The 25,932-nt window shown below is 52.6% G+C and overlaps 3 protein-coding genes across 5 annotated transcripts; 1 reads left to right on the top strand and 2 right to left on the bottom strand.

Moving 5' to 3' along the window:
• Nucleotides 1-200: 200 nt before the first annotated feature.
• On the bottom strand, nucleotides 201-6,296 carry KLHL10 (kelch like family member 10). Of its 2 annotated transcripts, none has more exons than XM_007447151.1 (5): nucleotides 5,968-6,296; nucleotides 2,737-3,226; nucleotides 1,265-1,879; nucleotides 828-977; nucleotides 201-609 (listed from the first exon to the last, which is right to left on the bottom strand). In XM_007447151.1, exons 1-5 carry the CDS (start codon nucleotides 6,159-6,161, stop codon nucleotides 235-237), a joined length of 1,824 nt encoding a protein of 607 aa, XP_007447213.1. In that variant the 5' UTR covers nucleotides 6,162-6,296; the 3' UTR covers nucleotides 201-234. The 2 variants fall into 2 exon arrangements, with proteins under 2 accessions (XP_007447213.1, XP_007447214.1); XM_007447152.1 differs by having other exon boundaries at nucleotides 203-609; nucleotides 6,030-6,263.
• A 973-nt stretch (nucleotides 6,297-7,269) lies between these two features.
• On the top strand, nucleotides 7,270-15,273 carry NT5C3B (5'-nucleotidase, cytosolic IIIB). Its single transcript, XM_007447150.1, has 9 exons — nucleotides 7,270-7,322; nucleotides 7,546-7,644; nucleotides 8,223-8,292; nucleotides 8,379-8,425; nucleotides 10,980-11,065; nucleotides 11,632-11,721; nucleotides 12,708-12,870; nucleotides 13,719-13,919; nucleotides 14,789-15,273. Exons 1-9 carry the CDS (start codon nucleotides 7,311-7,313, stop codon nucleotides 14,921-14,923), a joined length of 903 nt encoding a protein of 300 aa, XP_007447212.1. The 5' UTR covers nucleotides 7,270-7,310; the 3' UTR covers nucleotides 14,924-15,273.
• Nucleotides 15,274-16,823: 1,550 nt separating this feature from the next.
• FKBP10 (FKBP prolyl isomerase 10) lies at nucleotides 16,824-24,908 on the bottom strand. 2 transcript variants are annotated; one of them, XM_007447148.1, is made up of 10 exons: nucleotides 24,601-24,908; nucleotides 21,652-21,797; nucleotides 21,136-21,325; nucleotides 20,876-21,021; nucleotides 20,205-20,394; nucleotides 19,951-20,096; nucleotides 19,161-19,353; nucleotides 18,678-18,820; nucleotides 18,286-18,449; nucleotides 16,824-17,912 (listed from the first exon to the last, which is right to left on the bottom strand). In XM_007447148.1, exons 1-10 carry the CDS (start codon nucleotides 24,846-24,848, stop codon nucleotides 17,727-17,729), a joined length of 1,752 nt encoding a protein of 583 aa, XP_007447210.1. In that variant the 5' UTR covers nucleotides 24,849-24,908; the 3' UTR covers nucleotides 16,824-17,726. The 2 variants fall into 2 exon arrangements, with proteins under 2 accessions (XP_007447210.1, XP_007447211.1); XM_007447149.1 differs by having other exon boundaries at nucleotides 17,487-17,912; nucleotides 20,876-20,954; nucleotides 21,285-21,325; nucleotides 24,601-24,873.
• Between the last annotated feature and the right edge of the window lie 1,024 nt (nucleotides 24,909-25,932).

Below are 25,932 nucleotides of genomic sequence, written 5' to 3'. Positions count from 1 at the left end.
TTTAAATAAATGTATTTCTTTAGAGCTGATTTGCACTGTGATTTTTCCTTTTGAACTCTGCACCATTGAATATAATTGCTTTCTTCCTCCCCTCTTATTCCCTTCCGTCATGCAACCCTTGGCTCCCTTAAGTTGAACATTTTCCAATACTCTTACAAGCTTAAACACTGCATTTATTTAAAAGAAAGAATTCTTATTGCTTGCTTAGACTTTTTATTAGCTAAATGAAGAGGCTCATACAGGTAGGGTACTTGTCGAGGCGGAATGCCTTACTTCATCACGCAGTGCTAATCCTGTGAAGTTGCCTCGTCTAGCTGCGTATTCCTCAACATTGGCCAGCCCTGGTACCAGACAGCAGCTCAGAGCACTGCGGTATATACTCATGTCATGAGCATCATACCACTCTTCGGTCTTTTCATCATAGCACTCAACATTAAAGGTGGTGGTAAAGCCATTGAAGCCACCCACCACAAACAAGAGGTCGTCTACCACCCCGATACCAAAATTGCTACGAGGAGTAAACATAGTGGGGATTGTGCGCCAGATATTAGCCGCTGGGCTGTAGACTTCTGCACTCCTAAGTCGATTAGCTCCATCAAAGCCGCCTACCTGTGGACAGCAGAGGAAACACAGCTGGCTGTTAACCATCGCTTCTGTTTGCTGAGGATGCCCTCTTTGGGGGTGGAGGGGGGACCAGTGATTTCATACCTCCCTCTTCCACTATCTTCCATGGAAAGAAGCTTTCAGATTCTTCCCAGTGGTAGTGTAAACCTATTTGCTAATAGGAAATCTGGGGCTGTAATTTTTGTTGTACAAAATGAACTCACTGCATATACGTGTTCTCCATAAGCAATTACGCCTATTCCACTCCTCCTGCTTCTCATGGGTGCTATGACTGTCCACTGATTACTCTCAGCGTTGTACACTTCTGCTGTTGACAGGCATTCATTTCCGTTAAACCCACCACATATGTAGACCTGTGTGAAGAGAGTTCCAAGATGATTAAAACTGGGGAGTAGAAAGAAAGGGTGTGTATGTGGTGGTGGCTGGGGGCAGGGGACACTTCTGATGCCAGTCTTCAGTCTGAGTTTCTTTTTTCCACATGTGTATGCATTGCTTTTTAATAAGTAAAATCAGAAAAGATAGTCATTTGATGAAGGAGTTAGTATTGCAAAGTGAATACTGCCACTTCTGTTTTCCATCCATTATTTCCAGGCTTGTTTGCTTTCACACCTCCTAACCCCACCTTCCCCCGGGGTCTTACCTTTTCATGGAGTGTTGTGGCACTCGCATCACTCCTCTGTTCATGCATGGGGGCAATGAGTGTCCATTGGTTGGTCTCTGGCTCATAACGTTCAGCAGTGTTGAGACGCACATAGCCATCAAATCCTCCCATGGCATAAATAAAATTACCGAGGACTGTCACGCTGACATAGCAACGCTTGGAGTGCATCGGGGATACCTGGTGCCACGTTTTCTTGACTGGGTTAAAACGCTTGACACTATTGAAATAGTCTATACTATCGAACCCCCCAATGATATAAACATAGCCTTTCAAATAAGCTGTCCCGTGGTAGGCACGAGGACTCTCTTCCTCACAAGTGACATTCAGCCATCTGTCTGCCCGAGCATCATATGCCTCAATGGTATTGGTGGGGCTCCCACCACTCCAGCCACCAATTGCAAATAGGATGGCGTAGGGCAGGCGGGGCCTGGTGAGTGGGTTGGTGAAGTCAGAATTAGGTCCGTTCATGTTTAGGTCATACATGGCCTTCAGTGCATTAATGATGACTGGCTTGCATTCCTCACTGTCTTTGACGTAGTCATTCATCTTAACATTGGTCATGAAGTATTCAGCATGCATTAGACCCAGGCGAACCTAAGAAGGAAATACAGAAAGTCATTCAGATGAGGTATGGTGTCTGGAAAACCCATGTCCTTAAGCCCGCAGTTTTACAGTCTCCTCTGAATGCAGTAGGATCATGTTTTGTTTTGTTTTTGTAATTTACAGCTCACAGTTTAAATATTTGTGTTTTGGAGGTGGTATACATTGGCTGCTGAGAATGAGCGAGATAGAAGCCACCTCAAATGGTCACAGAGCTAGTCCATTCCTTGGCCCCTGGACAGGACTATTAGACCAGAAAAAGCTGTGGTCATTGTTCAGTAATTGGATATCTATGTCTCTATGTGTAAAATAACATGAATTAGCACCAAATGGCTACAATTGAGTGCAATACTCATGATCTGGTCTCTTGTCCAACTCCTATTTTGGTTGGGGAAACTCACAGAAGGAAAGGGGTGAGAGGAAGACCCTTTAGAATTCTTTTGAAGGCCTGCCCTCTCCTGCCCCCACTACCAGGGAGAATCTTGGTCAAAGAGAATATAACTGGAGCAGAAGGAACTAGCAATGTCAAGGGCAAAGAAAATTGCAAAATTCCAGAGAATAGCAGGGGATGCCTTCTGTAGATGTACATATATAAGTATATGTAAGTATAACTACAGCCTTGGAATCTGTCAAACGTCTGAGTATGGCTCTTGGGACAATCCCTCTGGGATAAATGAATCAAAAGTGAGCAATTAAGGGAATTCTCTGGCAGTCCAGTGGTTAGGACTCCGAGCTTCCACTGCAGGGGCATGGGTTCGATCCCTGCTTGTGGAACGGAGATCCCACAAACCGTGTGGCACAGGCCAAAAAAAGAAGCAATTAAGCATCCCACAAAAGAATAACTAAACGACCTTGGGAAGCAAAACTGAAATATGCTGCTTCCTATTTTGGGGGTCATGAGAAGTCCATTTTACAATGGCCTCAAATACAGCATCTTCTTGTTTGACGTTGAGCTCATCTTTCTCAATGATATCCTTAAGTTCAGTGACCGAGAGCTCTAAAAACTCTTCCGAGACTTTCACCATCTCCTCAAAGTTGTGCAGTATGAACGTGTAGGCCTTCCGCCTCAGCTCAGGGCAGTAGATGTAGTCTGTGAACTTGCAGATGCCGATACAATTATCCAAACACAGCTCCAACTCGAGGAACTCACAGCAAGCCCTGACAATACCCATGATGTTAAATTGGTCTGCAGCAACCAGCAGGTTCTCCATGTTGTCTGGTGTGATGGGGACGGTCCGGGTGTATGCATATTCGATAATTAGCTTCATCATGTCGGGGGTAATGCCAGGGATGTTGTATACCTTCTTTTCAGTGTTGTTCCAGCCACTTGTAAACAAAGCTCTGGAAGAAAGAAAGAAACTAGCAGTCACTGAAATATTTCTCTCTAGTTTGCCATGTTCCCTCCCCACGCCACCTTCTCTTGTTGTGGAAAATTTGGACATTTTCCAAATAGTGTGCACAATAAGTAAATTGGAAATAAATTGGCGTGAGGAAGCGGGGGGAAGAGGGTAGGTTTTATACAGTGGTCAAGAGAACCTTTCCAAGAACTTTGACTTTGGTCACTTTTATTCCTATCTTCATGATAAGTAGGCTTTTTCCCATTTTGTGGATGGAGAAACTGGTATCTACAGCTGGGAGTAAGACCCAGGTCTTTTTCTGTCTCAGCCCATTGCCCACCAAATTCTATCTTAATTAAGGAAATTAAACTTGAGCAAATACACTTTTAAAACAAGTATTATTGGGCTTCCCTGGTGGCTCAGTGGTTGAGAGTCCGCCTGCCGACTGGGGGGACACGGGTTCGTGCCCCGGTCCGGGAAGATCCCACATGCCGCCAAGCGGCTGGGCCCGTGAGCCACGGCCACTGAGCCTGCGCGTCCGGAGACTGTGCTCCGCAACGGGAGAGGCCGCAACGGTGAGAGGCCCGCGTACCGCAAAGAAACGAAACAAAACAAACAAACAAACAAAAACAAGTATTATTCAATCAACACATATCCAGTATTTGATCGCTTCTCACCTCTCTCATTGCTACCTTCTTGGTGTGAGCCACCACCAGCTCTTGCCTAGATTATTGGAAGTAAACCTCCTAACTGATCTCTCTGCTTCTGCTTTTGACACCTCCAGAGTTTATGGTCTTATCCCAGACACCAGCATGATCCTTATGAGTTTATGCTCCTCTTCCGCTCAGAACCTTCCACTGACTTCCCTTGTTACTCAGAGTAAAATAGAAAGTCCTTACCAGGGACCGCAAAAGACCTCTGAGATCTGGACCATGAATACCTCTCTAACCATATTTCCTCTCACCTTCCTCCTCACCTTGCTCCAGCCCTGCTGGCCTTGCTTTCCTTGAATACACCAGAGATGCTTCCATCTTTGCACTTTGCTTTGTACTCTGCCTGGAAGGCTCCCCCAAGGTCTCCGTTATTTCCCAAGACCGCAGCCCCTTGAAGTCTTTGCTCAAATGTCACTTTGTCAGCAAAGTGATAATCCTATTTAAAATTACCACTGACCACTCTCTATCTTCCTTTTTTGCCCTAGCACTTATGATGTAATATGTATTTTATTTATTAAATGCCTGTTCCCCCTGCTGGAAGGTAAACTTTACGAGAACAGGAATGTTTATACATGGTTCTATTTCCAGTACGTGTCACAAAATAGGCACTCAATAAATAATTATTGAATGAGTAAAATGACTACTATTCCACAACAACTTATTGGGTCCCTACTATGTAGCTGGGTACTTCTCTAGGTGTTGCAGAGGACAGAAGTCCCTGCCCTAATATATTTTTCCTTCCTTTTTCTAGGAAGTTTAAGGGAATGTGGGCTCAGAGATCAAATTCTCTAGAGAAGAGGTCTGAAAACCTACAGCCTCTCGGCCAAATTCAGCCCAACTCTTGTTTTTGTACTGCACGTGAGCTAAGAATATTTTTTGCATTTTTAAATGGGGAAAAAATATTTTTCTTTTTTTGGGGGGAAAAAATATTCTGTGACACCTGGAAATTAAATTCAAATTTCGGTATTCGTAAATAATTTTATTGGAACGCAGCCATGCCCTTTCATTTAGTATTGTCTATGGCTGCTTTCCTACTAAAGGCAGAGTGGAGTAGTTGTGACAGAGACTGTATGGCCTGCAAACCTTAAAATAGTCACTATTTGGGCTTCCCTGGTGGCGCAGTGGTTGAGAATCTGCCTGCCAATGCAGGGGACACGGGTTCGAGCCCTGGTCTGGGGAGATCCCACATGCCGCGGAGCAACTGGGCCCGTGAGCCACAACTGCTGAGCCTGCGCGTCTGAAGCCTGTGCTCCACAACAGGAGAGGCCGCGATAGTGAGAGGCCCGTGCACCGCAATGAAGAGTGGCCCCCGCTTGCCACAACTAGAGAAAGCCCTTGCACAGAAACGAAGACCCAACACAGCCATAAATAAATAAAGTAATTAATTAAAAATTAAAAAAAAAAAAAAAAGTCACTATTTGGTCTTTTTGTATACCCTGCTCTAGGTCTAGATGAATGAGAATTTTTAGCAACGGGTGGCACGCACTTATCATATCTTCATTGGAACCGAGTACTCAAATATTTTCAGCTCATGAACAAAATAGGTCTTTTACTTCCTGGGTTACAATAGTTTTGGCTCAAACTCCCTTTTTCTTCTGAAAAATATTTCCTTGGTTCTTTCCCCTCATCCCCCTTCCCACCCTCTCAGTCCTTGTTAATCTGTCACCCTGTTTGAGATAGTCTCAGATAGGGGCTTAAGGGGTGGCTGAAGTGGCACTGTCATCTAGGTTTAAGTAGGAAATCCACTACAGGTGTTCAACCTTCCCAAAGGTTGGTTTGGGTGAAAATCAAAGAAAAAAAGCATCTGGCCCACCAATAGTTGTTTGAAATCTAGTTGAAAACGAGACAGAAGAGGCTCTGGCCCTAGCTGTGCCTCTTCAGAAGACAAAGGAGCCAGTCTACAGGAGCCCAGGGCTTTGACAGTGTGCCTAAACTTAAGATAAGTTTAGGCACATGAAATATGAAATGAACCAAAATGTCTCAGAATGAGCCCCATTCCCCCTTTTGGCTTAGTCCAGCAACCCTGTTATACCTAAAGTAGGAACTGCAGCTACAGAGGATGTTCTTGTGGGCATTGAACTCAAAACCATTGACCTTGATGACCACGTCGCAGAGCTTGCCCTCTAGCCTAAGCTCGTTGAAGATCTCACAGGTCATCGCACTCATCTTCCTCTCCATGTGAGGCTGGTGGAAACCTGTGGAGGCCGCCGCGCTCTCCATCTCCATGGCACCCTGGGACAAGTGGAGCCAGGCTGCTCTCCTAGGGCGTCGGGGAGGATTGTGGGGGCCCTTTAGCCAGCTGTCACTCCTTCTTCCTACTGCACCTTTCACATAGGGCCCAGCAGGCAGCCCAAGTTCCAGAATCCTGGGCCTGCTGTGACATCCCTCTCAGGATTGTGATCTCAGGTTCTGGAACTCTCTCCTGTCCCTGTCCTGCTTCCTCCCCCCCGCCCCTCCCCCGCCTCCCCCAATGGCATCACTCAGGCTGAAGACCACCCCACATCTTCCGCAACCAACCAGGAGCAGGACGTGACCACTAAACACCACATAAGACTTTTGATTCACTCTAGCTCTGCTGCCCACTTCCGGTGCTCAGTTTGGCGTCTCTGTAGCAACCATCTACCTTCTTCCGCAGCTCGGCACTTGGCTCCCGAGACACTGGGTTCAAGGAAACCGAGTCAGAGGAGGCAGAAGGGAGAAGTAAAGCTGATGGGTTTTCATTCTGGCCCAGATGTCCAGGGCCCTCCTGCCCTCTGGACTGAGCCACTCATCTTCTGTGATGAGGAGCGAGAGCCCCGTGAAGGAAGCACCTTCTGCATGTTCAACAGAACTCACTTATGGCTCCTTCACACCCCCTCCCATCTGCGGCCTTTTGGTCATGCAAACCTTAAGCCTGGAAACTTCCATTCCGGTTAGGGTTTTTGTTCTAAGAAGAGTGGCACCCACCCACGTAACCCCAGCCTCTTGGGACACTCCCCGAACCCGCCCCCCCGCGCCCCGGACCCGTTCCCCTTCCCCGCACCTCACCCCCACCCCGCCCCGCGGAAGCGACACCTGCGCAGTGGGGCCGCGGGGCGGTCGTTGGGGCCGCGGGGCGGTCGTTGGGGCCGCGGGGCGGTCGTTGGGGCCGCGGGGCGGTCGTTGGGGCCGCGGGGCGGTCGTTGGGGCCGCGGGGCGGTCGTTGGGGCCGCGGGGCGGTCGTTGGGGCCGCGGGGCGGTCGTTGGGGCCGCGGGGCGGTCGTTGGGGCCGCGGGGCGGTCGTTGGGGCCGCGGGGCGGTCGTTGGGGCCGCGGGGCGGTCGTTGGGGCCGCGGGGCGGTCGTTGGGGCCGCGGGGCGGTCGTTGTGCCCACGCCGCCAACCGGCCGGCGAGCGCCATGGCGGAGGAGGTGAGGCGGGAGGAGGAGACCGGCGTGGGGCGGGCCCCGAACCCCCGGGCGCTCCGAGACCCCCACCGGGCCGCCTGGGCCTCGCCGCGCCACTGCGGCCCGTAGGCGCCCAGGCCCGGCCGGAGCCCCCGCTCGTCCCCCGCTCCCCCGGCCCGGCCTCGCCGGCCTCCCCTTGGGCGCAGCGCGGTGCCGGGGTCAGCGGTTCTCTCGGGTCTCGGGACAGGTGAGCACCCTGATGAAGGCCACGGTTCTGATGCGGCAGCCCGGGCGGGTGCAGGAGATCGTGGGCGCCCTCCGCAAGGGCGGGGGAGACCGCTTACAGGTACCAAGGGGGGGCTGGGGATGTGGCCTGCCCAGTGCGCCTTCCCGCTTTGCTGCGGACACCTGCAAGCATGCCTTCAGCCCCTAGAAATGGCCAGCTGCCCGAGGGCAAGCCTGTTTTGCCTTGGGGGAGAGCCCACCTGCCCAGAAACCTAGATTTCAAATTTCTCAGTAAGGTCGTGCTGTAGACAGAACGCACCCCACACCAGGCCTCCGGGTCTTGTCCTCACTAGCCGAGGTTGGTGGGCTCCCCAAGAAGGTGCAGATGTGTAGATGGGCCAAAAGGTGGGGGCAATCTTACGAAGGACCAGGGCATTGAGATGGGTGCTACTGAAAGAGTGGAAGGAGTCCTGATTCTGCAGTCCCCACCCCCATCCTCAGAGAGGCTGGGTCTTCTCTGGGTTATAGCACAGGTACTAACTAGGATTAGTTCTTCCTTCAGCGCTTCCTGACTCCCCCCAGGGCTTTGCCCGCAGACTGGCACTGAGCTGTTTGGACTTCCATAATCATCCTCCGTGGCTGGCACAGGGCCACCCTGGAAGGAGCCTGTCTAGGCTTCATCTCTCTTTTGCATTTTAGGTCATTTCTGATTTTGACATGACCTTGAGCAGGTTTGCATATGATGGAAAGCGATGCCCTTCTTCTTACAGTAAGTCACATACTAGCTTGCTTTATTGGGCTTGACAGGATGATGGCTTATAAGGGGCAAGTAAAAGGAGTTCTGTGTTTTTACAGATATTCTGGATAACAGCAAGATCATCAGTGAGGAGTGCCGGAAAGAGGTGGGTTACTCCCTTCTTTGCTCAGAAATGGCTCTCGTATACAACTTCCAGTGGTTCTTGGTCAGGACCAAAGATTCCAGTGTTGAGACCTTAGAAGATAAATTTTTTTTTTTTTTTTTTTTTTTTTTTTAGCCATATTTTGTTTTTATGAGTTTTTATATAGCACTGTTACTTGTGTGGTAATCTTAAGGATATTGTTGTTATAATTTGTTTTATGTGTTAAGTATTATAGAGACCTTGCTAGGGCACGAACCCGTGTCCCCTGCATCGGCAGGCGGACTCCCAACCACTGCGCCACCAGGGAAGCCCTAGAAGATTAATTTTTAAAAAAATTGTTGTTATGCTCAGGTGGACCTAGTCTTAATACACTGAAACAGCTTTTCCTTGTTGGCCAAGACATGTGATGATAGATGGTTGGAATATGCTTACTGCTATCTATAGAACTTAATAGGAGACTTCGATGTTTGCTGTTTAACCCTCCCACAACTCCGAGAGGTGGATAGAATCATTACTGTCTCCATTTAGCAGATGGGAAAACAGAGGCTGGGAGAGGTTTGAGCAACTTACCCAAGGTCATACAGCAAGATGCAGAGCTTGGTTTTCCCATAGATCTGATTCTGTTCCCGAACTCTTTCCTCTATATTATGCTCTTTCCTTGATAGTATAAATTTTCTTGGTAAGGCAGCAGGTACCAAGAAAGACTTCTGAATTAACGTCTGTGTATGAAACTCCCGTTTCCATAAGATGCGTACAGATACTGTAAAGCGATCCTTGTAGCCTTGGAGTTCATTTTACTTTGCTACGCGTTCTTCCCATCAGTGTCCTCTTTGCCAGAGCAGAGCTGTGCTAGCCCCTCGTTTCTCTGCAGGTTGCTGAGCTCTTTCTGCTAAATAGCTATATCATTTAGTTCCACTTGATTATGAAGTTCACCAGATTGGTTACTAAGTGGTCTGTTGGTCTGCCATATTGGTCAGATCTTCTAATACTCTGTCATGATTACTGGTTATTAAGATGGACAGTGAATTATAGATAGCTCTTCTGTTTCTACACCTGTCTCTCTGGTGATGCCACTTGCAGCTTGAGGTAGATTCTGGTTCCACCACTGATTACCTTTGGCAGGTCACTTTTTTTGGTTCCTCACATCCCTGATCATAGCAGCTTCCAGAGAGCTACGTCCACAAATAAGACAATAGGTTTGGATGCCCTCTCTAGGATAAAGAAGCTAGAGAACATTAAGATTTGTGGCGTTGATGGGTTCCTGAAGAAATTAATAAAGCAAAATTTATGTAAGAAATCTTTTTTCTTTTTAAAAATTTATATTCTGGGGGCTTCCCTGGTGGCGCAGTGGTTGAGAATCTGCCTGCCAATGCAGGGGACACGGGTTCGAGCCCTGGTCTGGGAGGATCCCACATGCCGCGGAGCAACTAGGCCCGTGCGCCACAACTACTGAGCCTGCGCGTCTGGAGCCTGTGCTCCGCAACAAGGGAGGCCGCGATAGCGAGAGGCCCACGCACAGCGATGAAGAGTGGCCCCCGCTTGCCGCAACTAGAGAAAGCCCTCGCACAGAAACGAAGACCCAACACAGCCAAAAATAAAATAAATAAATTTTTTAAAAAAAGAAATTTATATTCTGTTGACTTCTGTTATACTTTCAGAAAAATGTTCTCACACTCAAGAAAACATTGAGAATCTTAACACATTTTAGGAGCTTTCTGTCTTTGTCACTCTGTATTTAACCCTCTTTTGGACTGATGGTCAGGGACTCCATTTGATCTCATAATACTCCGAGACCATGCACGTATTAAAATTAACCCGCGTCCCCTGCATCGGCAGGCGGACTCTCAAGCACTGCGCCACCAGGGAAGCCCTAAAATTAAAATTTTTTTACTCAAGTCAATTCTCATTTTTATTGGGCACTGTTACTGTCTGAGCCCATGTGACACATGATCCCTGAAGCAGCCTCCCTAGATTGTGGAAGGTCCTGGCATGTGGAAGGTGACCTTAGCCAGAGGAGGTGCACAGAGATGCTCCCCGTGAGGCTGTCCACCTGACGTTGGCAGTGCGATGGAGTTATCCCCTAACATGCTGTGTCCCAAGCTCCAGTCTTCTAGTTCACTTGAATGATTTTTGCCAGATCTGTGTAAATTACCCTGCTTTTAAAGATCTGAATGCAGTTAACTTGCAAAAGAAAGGAGCAATCTTTATGAAAGCATGAGTGTGCTATTCTAGTTTTCTTTTTTTCCAACATACATTAAAATGAATCCCAAACCACTAAAATTAGAAAAGTGTTTTTATCCTTGTACGCCCCCCGCCCCCAAAAGTTATCTTGCCTACCACCTGAGAAAATGTACCACATTTTGGGAAATACAGCGTTAAATCAGTTCTTACTGATTAAGCGGGAGTGCAGAGGGATGGCCAGCTCTGCAGCTCCAGTCACTCCCTTACCTGGAGTTGCATCTTCTAGGTGACTTTTTTCTCATGCTGGACTGTAGGACTCTGCTGGGGAAAACTTGATGTGGACTAAACGGCTTTTCTCTTCATTTGGATGTCACAGCTCAAAGTGCTCCTCCACCACTATTACCCAATTGAGATTGACCCACACCGGACCATCAAAGAGAAGTTACCTGACATGGTGGAATGGTAAGTGATGGTGGTGGTGAAACGCCCCTGGCCCTCACGATGCTTGGTCTGGACGGGGGCGTATTTTTCCTGAGCTTTGGTCAGATGCAGGCTCCTTTACCTTACTGAATGCTTAACTGAAGGCCACAAGCGCAGCTGCTAGAACAAATTGTCCAGATAAAGCCAGGCTACGTGTGGCTACTGCTAGAGTAGAGGGCTCACCAAGTATCCTTGGAATGAGTTAGAAACCCCTTAGTTTGGGGCAATAAGTGCTTTGGGGCAATAACCCTCCTAAGGAAACCAGTGTCACTGGGCAAAGCCCCAGTTCTCCATAGAGTGGGGTCACAGAGGAAGGGATTCAGAAGAGCTTTAACATCAGCAGCAACTTGCCCAGCTCTTGTGTTGCTGCTGTGTTGCTGCCTCACCCTCTTCCTTTAGGGACAAGGAGGGTCCTTCAGGAAATGGCTCTGGGGAAAAGGATGAGGCCTCCGCTGTCAGTACCTCCAGAGGAGACTCGGCCCTGAGATGGGAAAGGTCACTTTACTTAGTGGTTTGAATTTGGGGTTTCGTGGGGTGTCTGTTTCCAGGTGGACCAAAGCGCATGAGCTCCTGTGCCAGCAGAAGATTCAGAAGTTTCAGATAGCCCAGGTGGTGAGAGAGTCCAACGCAATGCTTAGGTGAGCTGCCTGCTCTGGAAAATGTTTCTGCCAGACTGTTTGGGATGGGTTTGCTCACAAAAGAGAGGCTGGGAAGAATCGAGGAGGAGTCAGTTGCTGGGAGAGTCAGAAGCGATCTAGCACCATGAGTAGATGATGTGGAGAAGGTCTTGCTTTTCCCCTCTGGACACAGCCAGAGAATTTTCTATCCTTGGGTGTGTCCTAGGATGCAGTCTGCTGGTAGTGGATGTGGTATGAATATGACCAGGGCTCTATCTCCTAGAACAAAGAGCGTCTAGCTCATTTTTCCCAATGATAAAAAGACTTTTGGGGTCCCCATGGTGACTGGTGTTCTTTATCCAGACATGGGAGTTGGCTGACCTAGGGCCCTTGATCATCCGTGGCCTTCACAGTGCAGCTGTCTGCTGGAGTGTTCTTTACTGGAGGAGGGATGAGGGCACATAGAGGAAGGAGCCAACACGGGTGCCTTCCCTCAAGGATTGTGTGTCCTGATTGGGGAGAGAGGCTAGCTCGTGGAAAGCCAGGAGAGTAGACACGTGCAGACCCAGTAAGTGCCTGGGTGGGTTTGGAGGTGTTCCCCAGTGAAGCTGCCTCAGGATAGCTGCCTGGTTGTATTTTGCTCAGGCAAAATAATACAGAAACAAACAAACAAACAAACAAACAAAAAATGTGGTTATATGGTGTATATGAAGTTCAGGGACAGGGAGAGCAAATCAATGGTGATGTGAAGTCAAAATGGGGGCGATGGCGTCGACTGGGAAGGAACATGAGGGAATCTTGACCTGGTTAGTAACTACATGTGTGTGAACGTATGTAAATATTAACTGAGCTGAACACTTAAGATTAGTGCACTTTAATAATTTACTGTATGTATTTTATACCACAATTTAAAATGTTTTTTAAAAATGTTAAAGATGTAACCCAAATAGAAAATAAAGAACAGTCGCAGAGGCAGTGCCATTTCAGAACCGTTCGTGTCACTTCAGGGATGGATACAAGACGTTCTTCAAAACCCTCTCCCAGAACAGCGTTCCCCTTTTCATCTTCTCTGCGGGCATTGGGGATATCCTGGAAGAAATCATGCGGCAGAGGAAAGTGTTCCACCCGAACATCCACATCGTCTCTAACTACATGGAGTTTGATGAAGATGTGAGCTGGGGCTGGAAGAGGGGTGGGGACCGCCAGCCAGGGTGCTTCACCCTAAATGTTAACCTTGATGGGGGAGGGGGGAGGGAAGGCATGCCGGCTTCTTTGCCCTCCGCAGTTATTTATTTATTAGTGCCAGCTAAAGACAGTCGCTTTTGAAGGACCCACTCTTGGGTGTTTGGCTGACAGTCGACTCTGCCAGGGAGGACTGAGTTTAGGGCTCAGCCAGGCCCCGTGTCACTGTCATAGCTCGTGTGCCATCCTAGGTACTCAAGGGCTTGGACTTGGACTTGTTTTTCTTGAGCCAGAGGTGGGCTGCTCTGACTCACCCGTGTTCTGACTTCTTCCCCTTAAAACCAAGGCTGGAATTTTCATCCCTTTGACCTGTGGTTAGGGTGTGGCCCACAGCTGAGGTTAGCGCACATGTAGCCAGGCAGCGCTTGTATCACGGGCTTCATGCTTTCACCAGAGTAGGTGATCAACAATATTTGATGGTTCCTGTTAATTTAAACCAGGGGTTGTAAATTTTTCCTGTAAAAGACCAGGTAGTAAGTATCTCGGGCTTTGCGGGCAGTATGATCTCTGTCACAATTACTCTGTCACACAAAAAAGCGCCCGTAGACAAGATGTAAACAAATGGACCTGGCTGTGTTCCAGCAAAGCAATTTACAAAAATAGGCCAAATCTAGTCCACGGGCCCTAGCTTGCTGACCCCTAGTTGGATCACAATGAAGTTTTGGCATTATCTGTGGCTTTCAGGATTCCCTTTCCTCTGTGGCAGAGACAGTGGAACACTGGTCCTGATTGGGTCCTTGTAGTTCTTCTGTCTGTCTCTTGTCTTGATTATTTAGGGCTTCCTAAAGGGATTCAAGGGCCAGCTCATACACACCTACAACAAGAACAGCTCCGTGTGCGAGAACTCTGGTTACTTCGAGCAGCTTCAGGGCAAAACCAACATCCTCCTGCTGGGAGACTCCATGGGGGACCTCACTATGGCTGATGGGGTTCCTGGCGTGGAGAACATTCTCAAGATTGGCTTCCTAAATGACAAGGTAGGTAGGAGACCCGGGTTCTTCATGGCTGGCTTCTCCTTCATTCCTGTTAACGAGTGCTTATTGAACACCTTCTGTGGGCTAGACCCTGTGTGAAGTATGAGAGGCACAGAGGTCAGACACAAGCCATAGTCTCATAGGAAACAAAAGAAATACCCAGTGGTTACAGCTGTGCACGAAGCACACGGCGTGACCCAGAGGTCAGAGCACGTCATCAGAGCCCACACTTACCGAGTGCTCACCGTGTGCCGCGCACATTAACCCAGTTCATCTGTATAGTCATACTCTGAGGTAGTGACTGTTATACCCAGTTTACAGATGAGGAAACTGAGGCAAGGGGGTTAAGTAACTTGCCCAAGGTGACATAGTTTAGAAAGCGGTTGGGCTGATTACCAGTCCTCCTAAATCATGCCAGTAAGGCATGATTGAGATGGGAGATGTTGGTATTCAGGATGTGGGTTTATAATTTAGAGAAGGAAAGCATAGGAGCAGACCAGAGGCTGACAGGGGTGAAAACATAAGGTCACAGAGGGGCACAGTATGGCATCAGGCTAGAAGGCCTCCAATTCTCACCCTCAGCCAGCCGGTGCTGAAGCCTCGTGAAGATTCAATCCAGAGAGATTAGAGGTAACGTCTGATAGTTTTTGTTTCTAATCGTTGTGATGGTCCTTTTGGCACTGACCCAAGGGTTAATTGTGGCAGCCTGCATCCATGGCCATCTGTGTCTCCAAAGGGCAGGTCCCGGTAACCTTGAATTCCTCCTGGGGAGTCGCAGCTTGAATGCCCTCTTCCCCAGCCCCAGGTGGGCAACAGCGGGCAACGCGGAGGGCAGGGCGCTGGGGGACTCTCGGTCTCTGCTCCCCGGGCAGGTGGAGGAGCAGCGGGAGCGCTACATGGACTCGTATGACATCGTGCTGGAGAAGGATGAGACGCTGGACGTGGTCAACGGGCTGCTGCAGCACATCCTGCAGCAGAGGGACTGGACAGAGATGCAGGGCTCCTGAGGGCGGGCCGGGGTCAGGCCCCGCGGGCTGTGATGCGGACGGGCTTCACTGGAGGGCTGCTCTGCTCTGAGCACTGCTCCTGCCTGTGCCGCAAAGAAGATTCCGGGCTGCCGGGAGCTGCTGGCCCACGCCCCTCCCTCTCCCTTTCCCTGGCTTCGTGGTTTGTGTTCTCCAGAGGCTTGAGGGAGCCCTGCCAGCCTGGAGGGCAGCAAAAGCCATTCCAGAGGAACTGTGGACCTACACAGTGTTAGCACTTTAGGAATCATTTGGTCCAGGGAATCTTCTTTCCAGTATTTTTTAACATGGGAAGCTGCTCTTCAAACAAATCTAATATGCGAAACAGATCAAAATAAAAAAAGGAAAACACAGAGCTGTTCCGATTGGGGTCGGGGTGGGGCAGAGCCCGTACCTCCTGGTTCTGGAGGCGCAGGAACCTCCGAGAAGCTGCTAGAGCTCCACGGAACACAGTTTGAAAACCCCCGAATTAGCCCAGGAGACTCTGAGCATAGCGAGCACAGCCTAGTGTGTCTGTGGGCATCACGGTGGGCAGGCGGGGTTGGAAGGCTGTGTTTCTGACCTGGAATGGTTTGACTTGATTCTCATGCAGCCGTTAAACTTGAAATTCATCTGGGATCAGCTGAATCTGGCCGGCCCTGTATGCAGAGCCCCCTCTTTATGGGTCCCTAAAGTGATCCATATGAGTGTAGATTTTCACTGGGGCCCTTGGCTCCTGTCCTTCCTCCTCCTCCACGGCCACTAAAGTGCATGACTTAAGGGTGGTTGAGTCGGGACCTGAAGGGAGCCGGTGCTCAGGGTAGTCGGATTCATTCCCTCATCCGCCTGCCTGGTGGCTGGTAAGTTGTGTTTGTCTGCAGCTCAGCAGAGAAAGTGATGGGAGTGTTGCCTGAGGGCCAGCTGTGTGCACCCAGGTGCTGCAGGTGCCGTTTCATCCTCACAGGGATCCTGCAGGAGGCGTGGGTCCACTTAGAAAGGACCAGTCCTTTGCCCAAAGGCCAGAGCTGGGAGCTCGAGCTGGGGTTGCAGTGTTTCCGACAGAGCCAGCCTTCTCTTCTGCATCACGCTGCCTCCACACGGACTTAGTTCAGGCTGTCCTCTTAGGCTTGGGGGAGGGTGGTTATCATCTGAGGCTGTCACCTCTGTCGACCCCGAGATGCTTTCTGTGCGTTGGGACCAGGGAGTATCAGTCGCTGGCGACCATGGGGAGCAGCTCCGTCTCTCAGGGGATCTTGGGCAAGAGCTCGGTGCTTGTGGGGGCAGTTTGGGGTGTGAATCCAGTCATTTTCTCTCCCAAGCATCCCACCCCACCCCACCCCCTTGGATGGCTTGGGTCATCTCTGTCGCACTGGCCAGAGTCCAGCCAGGCAGGTGAGGGCAGATGGCCTGATTAGTGGCTGAAGCAACTCCTTCCTCAAGACACCAGAGATTTGAACTCCATTACCTTTCTCTCTGGCAGGAGGGAGAAGCACCAGGCAGGTGGTAACAGCTGGCAGCCAGGAGCAGGGAGAGGTGGGAACATCGCCGCCGTATTAGAAACCACCTGTGTGAAAGGGGAATCTGACTGTGGTTTAATTTAACCCTTGAGCTTTGCATGTTGTGTTTGAGTTCAGGGAACTTGTTTTTCCATTCAGCTGGGACCCTTAGGAGATCAGGATCATGTCTCCAGGCCTCCCCTGCAGGCCCCTCTCTGTGGACACTTACCCCCCAGCCTCCCTCCATGGTGAGGGCCCCAGCTGGGCCTCAGGGAGGCAGGAGGCTGAGACCTAGGGACACAGGGACTTGAGCTGAAGGGCCATGGAGATGGCCTGCTTTGCTCCCCTTCCTCCCAACACCTGGGTCTAAGCTTCCCACCCCCAATCAAGAAAGACTGCATCCCGAGGACTTTGGTTTCGGACATGTTTTATTTGGCACAGAGGAGAAGCGGGTCTGACACCAGTTTAGCCTTTTGAGTGTGCAGAGCTCTGCCCACCCCGCCTCACCCCTCAATAATGAGCCCCTTTTCCACATTTATCTCAGCCCAGAACCAAGGATTTCATAGCCCTAAGATCCATCCAAGTAGGTTTCCTCATACCACCCCCCTTCATTTTTCTCTTGTTCTTTGGTCCCTAGAGAAGGCAGCCTTCTTTAGGGATAAAAGGAGACACAAAGCCCAGCCCTGAAGTGCAGCACCCTAGGGGCTCTTCAGCCACTACTGGACGGCAGCGAGGGGGGTATGGGACAGGTGAAGGGAACTGGACAGGTAAGGTAGGGCTGCCCCCCACCGGAACCGTCCCCTTCCCTAGGAACCAGCAGGAGCCGAGGGAGGAAAGCTGGGGGTTCATGTTCCTGGGGAGCTGCCAGGACAGAGGAATGGGGGCTGTGGGCGGGGGCGGGGGGTGCGGGTTGAGGATGGTGAGGAAAAGTACAGGTAAAGGGGAAGTTTGGGGAGAGAAGGAAATGATGAGCTTGGCCTTTGCTCAGTGTCTGGTGACACGGAGGGGAGGTCTGAGCAAGGGGCCAGCAACGACCCCAGCCAACCCCCAAACTCCACCAATCCCCAGATTGGCTTTGTAATTCCAAAACTTTTAAGGAAGGGGTTTGGGGCTGGGAGAGAAAAACCAAATAGAGATCTGTGCTGTGGATGTTACTCTCGGGCAGTGGGAAAACCAGAGTTGTGCCCTCTGACCACTTTCTAGAAACTTCCAGACCTCATCCCAGCAGAGGGGAGGGTGACTGTTGGGAAGTCAGCCCCACTGCCCGCTGTCCCCCTAGACGACCTTTGCCGCTGGGCCCAGGCCTCTGCCCTTCAGAGCTCCTCGTGGACCCGCTCCTGGTCTTCGTCCGACTTCAGCTTGAGTTCCTCGGCGGTGATGTTGCCATCCTGGTTGCGATCCTGATTCTGGAACATGTCTCCTATGGTTTTCTCAGGGTCCTGGCCAGGCAGGAGGCGTCCTTTGCCCTCACTGACTTGAGCCTTGATGAAGGTGGAGAACTGCGGCGAGGAGAGCCAAGGGGAGGGGGAGAGAGCGTCCTGCCTGAGCAGCTGTGCTCACCTTGGGATGGGTCCCCAGGCGGGGGCCTTCCAGTGAGGACCGAGGAGAGGAGCTGGTTGGTGCTGCGTCCAGAGGGGTACGGGGGCGGAGGGCGTGCCCAGGGTCCGGCAGCCACTGGGGCAATGGGCTGCATGTGCCAGAGGCAAAGGCGGGATGAGGGGCTTAAGGCACCCTGACCCGCAGAGGGGCAGGAACACGGGTGCAGACAGGATGGTGGACACACACTGTGTTCTCGCTAGATGCCACCGTGCAAGGTGGCTCCTGCCAGGTGACAGCGTGGGAGGGATTACTAGGAGCGAACTCCTCACCCACCTCCTCCGGGGGCACCTCGCCATCCTTGTTGAGGTCCATGTCTTCAAACAGGTTGGCAGGAGGGTCTTCGTGCCACACAAACAGGTAGCCTGTGGGCAGCCCATCCTCCCGGGACATCAGCTCCACCTCAAACAGGAGCACAGCACTTCCAGGAACCCCCCGGGCTGGAGGGAGGGGAGGAGTAGAGAGAGGGAAGGGTCTGGGCCCGGCTTCACTGCCTGCCCAGTGCGCTCCCAGCCTACAGGCCTCAGCTCCTGCCTTGGGGGCTGGAGAGAGGGGCATGGAATGGGAAGCATTGGGAAGGCCTCACTCACTCCTGCCAGCAGCCATCCAGGCTCCAGGGGGCAGGGGCAGAGGGGAGGAGGAAAGCCATCAGGCCAGTCTCTGCTCACCTCCGCTCTCTCCATGTGCCAGGTGCGGGGGGACCACCAGCTGCCGCCTCTCTCCCACACACATGCCCTGCAGGCCCGTGTCCAGGCCTTCGATCACCTTGTGGGCGCCCAGTGTCGCCTCCTGAGGGGCCCCGTAGTCGTGGCTGGGGGGAGAGCAGATTCCCGCGTCAGTGCTCATCCTGGTCCCTGGCAGGCCCAGGGCGGGGTTCGGGGACCCAGCAGTGCAGAGATAGGATCAATCCCCTTATCTCGTAACTGCCCTGCAGTGTGGCCGGGGGCTCATCTCTCCCTGCTCGGTTCCCTCCACTGAGTGGAACTAGCAGTTCCCCTGCTGCTTACTTCACCCTCCCTCTGCCTGTGGACTTAAGAATTTCAGCTTAGACGGGAACTTAGGGAGGAAGGAAGAGTCAGGGGTGCTGCTAGGGGGACTCCCCGCGCCTGGGCCCACCCACCTGCCCAGCCCTGGCCCTGCCCCGGACCCACGAGGAGAAGAGCTTGGTGCCATCCAGCAGAGAGCAGTTGTAGTGGTAGCGAACAAAGTCCCCAAGCTTGGCCGTCTCGTTGCAGGTCTCTGGGGGCCGGGCCAGTGTCTTGATTTCCACTGGATCTGCAGGGTTGTGGAAGTCGATGATGTGGACGTCGAAGATCAGCACAGCAGAGCCAGGGATCTTGTCTCCTGGGGCCAGAATGGGAGTGTGGATCAGCTGGAGTCTAGGAGGGGCTGTTCTAGGTCTCCATGGAGGCCCCAGACCTTCCCCATCCTGGGGTTTTAAACAAGGATGGGATGGGATGTCTGTCCACATAGTCAACTCTTGCAATATCCTCTGTGGTGGTGAGGAGGCAGGGGAGGGGAGGGGCACGCCAGCTGGAAAGCCTTTTCCGTATGTGTCTTGCAACCTCCCAGCAACTCACCCTGCTGATCGATGTGATTAGTTCCATTTTACAGGTGAGCACACAAAGGCTTCCAGCAAAGCTGGGACTCAAATCCAGGTCTCTTTGCTTCCCAGGGCTATGCTGTTTCTGTTCTTCCATAACCACCCTCCCTCCCCAAGCTCAGGAGTCGGCTGCCCTTCTCCAGTGTGGAAGGGGAGAAGTGGGGGACTGCCCCCTGGAGAAAAGGATGGAGTCCTTGTGGCAGGAGTTGGGTGGGGGACCAGCTTTTCGATGAGAGGGGCAGAGCAATGGCTGGAATCCGCCCCCTTTGCCCCTGCCCATCAGGGGGAAGGTCAGGAGGAGCTGAGGTGTTGGCTTGGGGAACAGGGAGCATGCCTACCAGTCCCGTTCTCCCCGTAGGCGAGGTGGGGGGGGATGGTGATTCTCCGGCGCTCCCCCATGCAGGAGCCCTGCAGCCCCTGGTCCATCCCTGGGATGACATAGCCCTGCCCCACATAGGTATTGTACGTGTGGTTTCGGGAGTAGCTGCAATACAAGGCGGGGAGGCAGGCAAGGGAGTCACAGCGGCCCCGCCCTTCCCGCAGCACAGAGCCGCCCCCAGCCCCCACCGTCGTCCTCAGGACCCCCCCGGACCTGGAGTCAAAGAGGGTGCCATCCATCAGGGAGCCGTTGTAGTGGTAACGCATGAAGTCCCCAGCCACGGCTCTCCGGACGCAGCCAGGTGGCAGCTCCAGTGTCTCCAGCTGGACCGCGTCCTTTGGGTTGTGGACGTCAATCAGTAGGACTTGGAAGACCAGGGAGGCCTGCGGGGGGATCACAGTCCCTGGGGAAGGGATAGGCTTGAACCATATACACGTGGAGAGCAAAGCAGGGCTCTTCTCCACTCAGGAAGGCCTATGTGAGCACCGCGCAAAAAGGTGCTAACCCTGCTTTCCAGAGCCTTTGACGCCCATCAGCAGCCCTGGTTCTTCCCCAGTGAGGCCTGAGCTGAGCCTTCCCCAGGGCCACCAGCAGCCCATATGAGCCTTTGTGTGAATCAGAATAAAGCACCCTTTTTTTTTTTTGGCTGTGCTTCGAGGCTTGCGGAATCTCAGTTCCCCAGCCAGGGATTGAACCCGGACCCCAGCAGTGATAGTGCCGAGTCCTAACCACCCAAGCACCCCTTCTTAGTGAGGTGATCACCAAGGGCTAGATTTCATCACTACTTGCCTCCCTGGCTGGGTGTCCTTGTGCAGTACTCAACCTGAACAACTATATGTGGCAGCCCACTTCTAGAGAATCCCCAAGTCCCTGCTTGCCCTCACCATAGCCTTTCTCGCCATAGGCCAGGAATGGAGGGATGATGATCTTCCTTCTCTCTCCAGGACACATGCCCAGCAGCCCCTGGTCCATGCCCTTGATCAGCCAGCCAGAGCCCACGTAGGTGTCGTAAGTGCCACCTCTACTGTAGCTGCAGAGAATGAGGTAGGGGTGAGGCTGCTGTTGGTGGGAGAGGCAGGAAGGCCCCCGACTCTCCGCTGCATGCCACAGTCCCTGGCGCCCCAGGGCTCCTTCCAGCCCTTACCTGGTGTCGAAGGCAGTGCCATCCAGCAGCGTGCCGTTGTAGTGGTAGCGGACAAAGTCGCTGTCCTGGACCATGCGGGGGCAGTGGGGCGGGCGCAGCAAGGTGCTCACCTGCACAGTGTCCGCCTTGTTCCACACATCCAGCAGGACCACATCGAAGTAGAGGGTGGCATCCGGGGGAATAAGCCCCGCTGTGTTTGGTGCAGCCCCCAGAGTAGGGGGTGGAGTGGAGGTCTGAGCATCCTGCTTGGCCTCCCGCTCCACCATCCTTAGTTCCCCTTCTCCCAGGTCAAGCCAGGATCCTACCCAGGGCCCTATTATTGCCCTTCCTCCCGCCCCAGCGGTAGGAGACGGAAACGTCTAGTCCCAGACCTGCCGCGCTATTCATTCTGCCGCGCATGCAGTGTGACCTCGGAAAGCCGCTCTCCCTCTCTGAGCTTCAGTTTTCTGGCCCTGGGCCCTTGCTTCTGCCTCCTGGTCTCCTCCACCCCCATGCCTGGGCCCCAGCCCTCCTCACCCACGCCGATGCTGCCATAGCCAAGGTGCGGAGGCACAATGAGGCGTCGCCGCTCATTGACGCACATGCCCATGAGGCCTCGGTCCATGCCGGTGATGAGGCGCCCCACGCCCACCACGATGGCCACCAAGGTGTGGCGGTCATAGCTGGGGAGGGAGGGGACAGATGGGATACAGTGGCCTCTGCCCATGGTCACATACATGCACAGGTGCACACAAGTGAGCACGCGCGCGCACACACACACACACACACACCATCCCCCTCCCTACACAAAGGTGTAGATCCACAGGCTCCTCAACTCTTCAAGCCTCCCTCCTAGGTGGGCCTAGACTCCCACCTTAATAGGATGGGCTGTTACAAAAGGAAGTCCTCCAGGAGGCCAGGGGCTTTTATCTACCCTGGGGTCGGGGGATGGTGCCAGCAGTCCTATCTGCTGCTGCTATCTGCTGACAGAAAAGGAGTGGGAAGTGCAGACCCAGGGCGGGGTGGGGGTGGGGGGGTGTGGGGAGACCAGTTATCCAGCACTTAAATGATAAGGCCGAAGAAATGCTTGGCGTTTTGCATTCATTATCTTTTTAAAAATATTTATTTATTTGGGGCCTCCCTGGTGGCGCAGTGGTTGGGAGTCCGCCTGCCGATGCAGGGGATACGGGTTCGTGCCCCGGTTCGGGAGGATCCCACATGCCGCGGAGCGGCTGGGCCCGTGGGCCATGGGCACTGAGCTTGCGCGTCCGGCAACGGGAAAGGCCATGACAGTGAGAGGCCCACATATCGCAAAAAAAAAATATATATATATATATTTATTTATTTGGCTGCGCCGCATCTTTAGCTGTGGCACTTGGGGATCTTCGTTGCGGCATGCGGGATCTTTTAGTTGCGGCATGTGGGCTCTTAATTGTGGCATGCGGAATCTAGTTCCCTGACCAGGGATCACACCCGGGCCCCCTGCATTGGGAGCGCGGAGCCTTAACCGTTGGACCACCAGGGAAGTCCCTGCATTCATTATCTTATTTAATTCTCTCCCCTGTGAGATGGGCATTATTATCATTATTATTATTATTATTTGCCGCACCATGCAGCTTGTGAGATCTTAGTTCCCCCACCAGGGATCAAAGCCGGGCCAAGCCGGGCCACAGCAGTGAAAGCGCTGAGTCCTAACCACTGGACCACCAAGGAATTCCCGAAATGGGCATTATTGATTTCATTTTTCTTACACGAGAAAAATCGAGACTTGAGAGACCAAATGATTTGCCCAAGGTCACACAGCTAATGTTTGGTCTGTTGAACTCCAAAGCCCACGTTCGGGCCACTGCACCATCAATTCACAGAAGAAAGGAAGGAAAAGCAGAGCTGGCTGGGGATAGGGATTGGTTTTCAATTTTGAAAAAGCCTACTCTAAAATTGCCATGGCTTTCACTTGATTTAGTTAGTTTTAAGTTTTAAGCAGTTAAGCAAAGATGGGAGATTATTATTTTGATGGAAGGTGTCAAGGGTTGTGAAAGTTTTCCAAGCTCAGCACTGCTTGGATCCAACCTGGATCCAAGAGTCCCCATCAGAATCCCCGATAGGGAGGTCATTCTCCAACTCCCAACCCCTCCTCCACTCCTCGGTGGCCACAGGCTCACAGCTGTACTGTCTACTGCCTATGCCTCATTTTGCCCACTGAGCTGGTTGTACGGCCTGCTTCCTCCACAGTGCCGTAGTGAGAGCCCAAGCACGGCAAGAAGCTTCTACCAGTTAAACACTACCAAAGTTCTCCCCAGAGTCAAGGCTAATTAATGTGTACCGAGCCCGCTTGCAGACCATAAGGTACTGTGTGAAGTTCACTTTCATTCATCATCTTGAGCCCTAACATCAGCCTTAGGAAGTAGGGATGCAGTTTTTCAGACTGTTTTTTAATCTCCTTTTCTTTCAGATGAGGAAAGTAAAGCTTAAAGAGGCAAAACTCCTTGTCCATGATCACAGCCTGGGTCTGAGTCCAGGGTCTTGGTCTCAGGAGTTCGTGTTCTTACCCAATAAACTGCCTGCCTCCAAAGCCACTAATTTCTATAGGCCGAGTTGTGTGCGCGACCCGGACCCAAGGTTTAACTGAGGCTGGCCTGGTGTACAGCCCTGCCCCCACCAAGAAAAATGGACCTGCCAGAGCAGACAGAAAGCCTGAACACAGACCAGAAACCCATCTCTCAAACCCCAAGGCTGGCAAGATGGGCGGCAGCACTGACCTGGTCGAGCTAAGATGGAGGGAGATGAGGGTGCTGGATCATGGGGAGAGGGAGGCATGAAAACCCTCGGAGGAGCCCAGGGTGGCATGTGTGACTGTGTGACATGTAGGCAGACAGGGTCCTTACACCAAGCTATGCCCTGCACTCCCTGACCCATCCTGCTGTCTTAGAGTGCCCACCTGCTTTACCCCACTGGCTGCTAAAAACCCCCTGCCCCTCCCCACAAAACTCTACTTACTTCTTCTCTAAACACAAAGGCACTGAAACCCGTGGCTGGAACCAGAAAGGGAGTCAGGGTGGATGGAAAGGTAGAGGGTGCTGGGCTGAGACCACTGGAGGATTCACATGCAGCAGGGACCATGCCCTTCCCCCCAACTCTGTGGACCAGAAAACCCCCTCTATGTCTTTAAATAAAGCACTGGTAAGTAAATAGAGCAGTTCACCTTGGTTCTCAAGCACTCTGAGAGACAGAGGGAGTTTGTGTGAAAGAAACAGGGGTCTTCTGAGAGGCGAAGGTTTGAAATTGAGGGCAGGGATGTCTGGGGAGATGGACGTCTAGGAGTCCCCCCACCCAGGGTGCTGTGTTTGAGGTTAGGGGATCACGGTGTGAGTAGGGAGCATGCAGACACAGCTTAAAAGCAGCAACGAGGGAACCCCAGGACTGAGAGAGCTTGGTCCCGGGCTCCGGGAAGGGAAATGGTGAGTCTGGGGGCACCCAAGCCATTACCTCGAGTCAAACTTCTTGCCGTCCTCGAAAGTACCGTTGTAGTGGTAGCGCACAAAATCCCCCATCTGCACTTCGCGGGGACAGGCCCTGGGGATGTGGTACCTCTCGATAACCACATCTTCCAGGGGGCTCCCGGCCGGGCTGGCGCGGCCCAGCCCCCTCCCCACGGCCTGCAGCAGTAGCAGCAGCAGCGACTGCAGCAGGGGGAGCCGGAGGACGGTGTGGCTGGGGCGCCCCGCGCGGAACATGGTGCCTGGAGCTGGGACGGCCGGCAGTGAGGGCGAGCGAGAGAGCCGCCGCCGCCGCCAGACCCCTTGGCCCCCCTCCTCCCAGAGCTGGCTCCCCCTCTTCCTGTCCTCCATCCTCACCCCCGCCCTGGCTGGTCCACGTGGAATGGGGGCTGGGGAGGCTGAGCTGGCGGGGTGGGAGTGGGGGGAAGGAGTGTGGAATTGGAGGAGGAGGGCCAGGCTGATAGCTTTAGAGTAGGAGGAAAGCACCACAAAGGCCTCCAGATTTTCCCCCACCCGCACCCTGCCGCTGAGAGACCTGGGAGGGGTAGGGAAGTTCCGGAAAGTTGGGAAAGTCGGAGCCGACTTAAAAAAAAAAAAGTTCAGTCTTTTTTCTGGAGCCCCCCGGGTCCTAAAGCCGGACTGAAGCATCCCTTGTTTCTTTGGCTGGCAACCCCAAATCTAGGTCTCTCCAGGTGGCTGGTGAGGCTCCAGAATCGGAGGGGTATCTCAGTGCTCCCTCCCACCCCTTCTGCCCCAGGGACGGCCTCTCCAGGGACGGGCTGCTTTGTTCTGCAAAAGCTGGACTGCTAGAGGACTTTCTGACGTGGGGATGGAGATCGAGTGGGAGGTGGTGAGAGTGGAGGATGTGCAGGGTAAAACCGGGGGTGTGCCTCCCCGTCGCGGGCTGGGGGGAACACTTGGAGGAACCTCTTCGGGGCTGGAAGTGGGGAGTGAGCAGAAGGACCGCTCTGATGGAAGGAAGAGCAGGTTCCAGGGCTTGGGTAAAGAAAGTAGAGTGAGGTGGCACTTCCCTCAATTTCTCTATATTAACGTCTCGGGGGGTGGGGGGGGGAAGGGACTGTCTTTGTGTGGGAGGGGCTTTCTGGGCTTCGCATCCCTGCGGGAATTGTTCCTCCACCCTCTCACCATCTGCCAAGGGGAGGACCCCCAAGGGCAGGAGATCGGGGACTCAGGATAGTGTTGGCTTTCTGAAAAGAGTGGAGACACAGCCCTCGGCCCCTCGGGGGATCTGACTTAAGCCACGACCCCGCCTCGCTGCCCCCGGAACCAGGCGCTAAGACCCAGCGGGCGCGCCGGCCAG

This window comes from Lipotes vexillifer, unplaced genomic scaffold (genome assembly GCF_000442215.2).
Source record: "Lipotes vexillifer unplaced genomic scaffold, Lipotes_vexillifer_v1.1 scaffold541, whole genome shotgun sequence".
NCBI classification, from domain to species: Eukaryota; Metazoa; Chordata; class Mammalia; order Artiodactyla; family Lipotidae; genus Lipotes; species Lipotes vexillifer.
The sequence above is the reverse complement of the archived record's forward strand: the minus strand, read 5'-3'. Positions and strand labels throughout refer to the sequence as shown.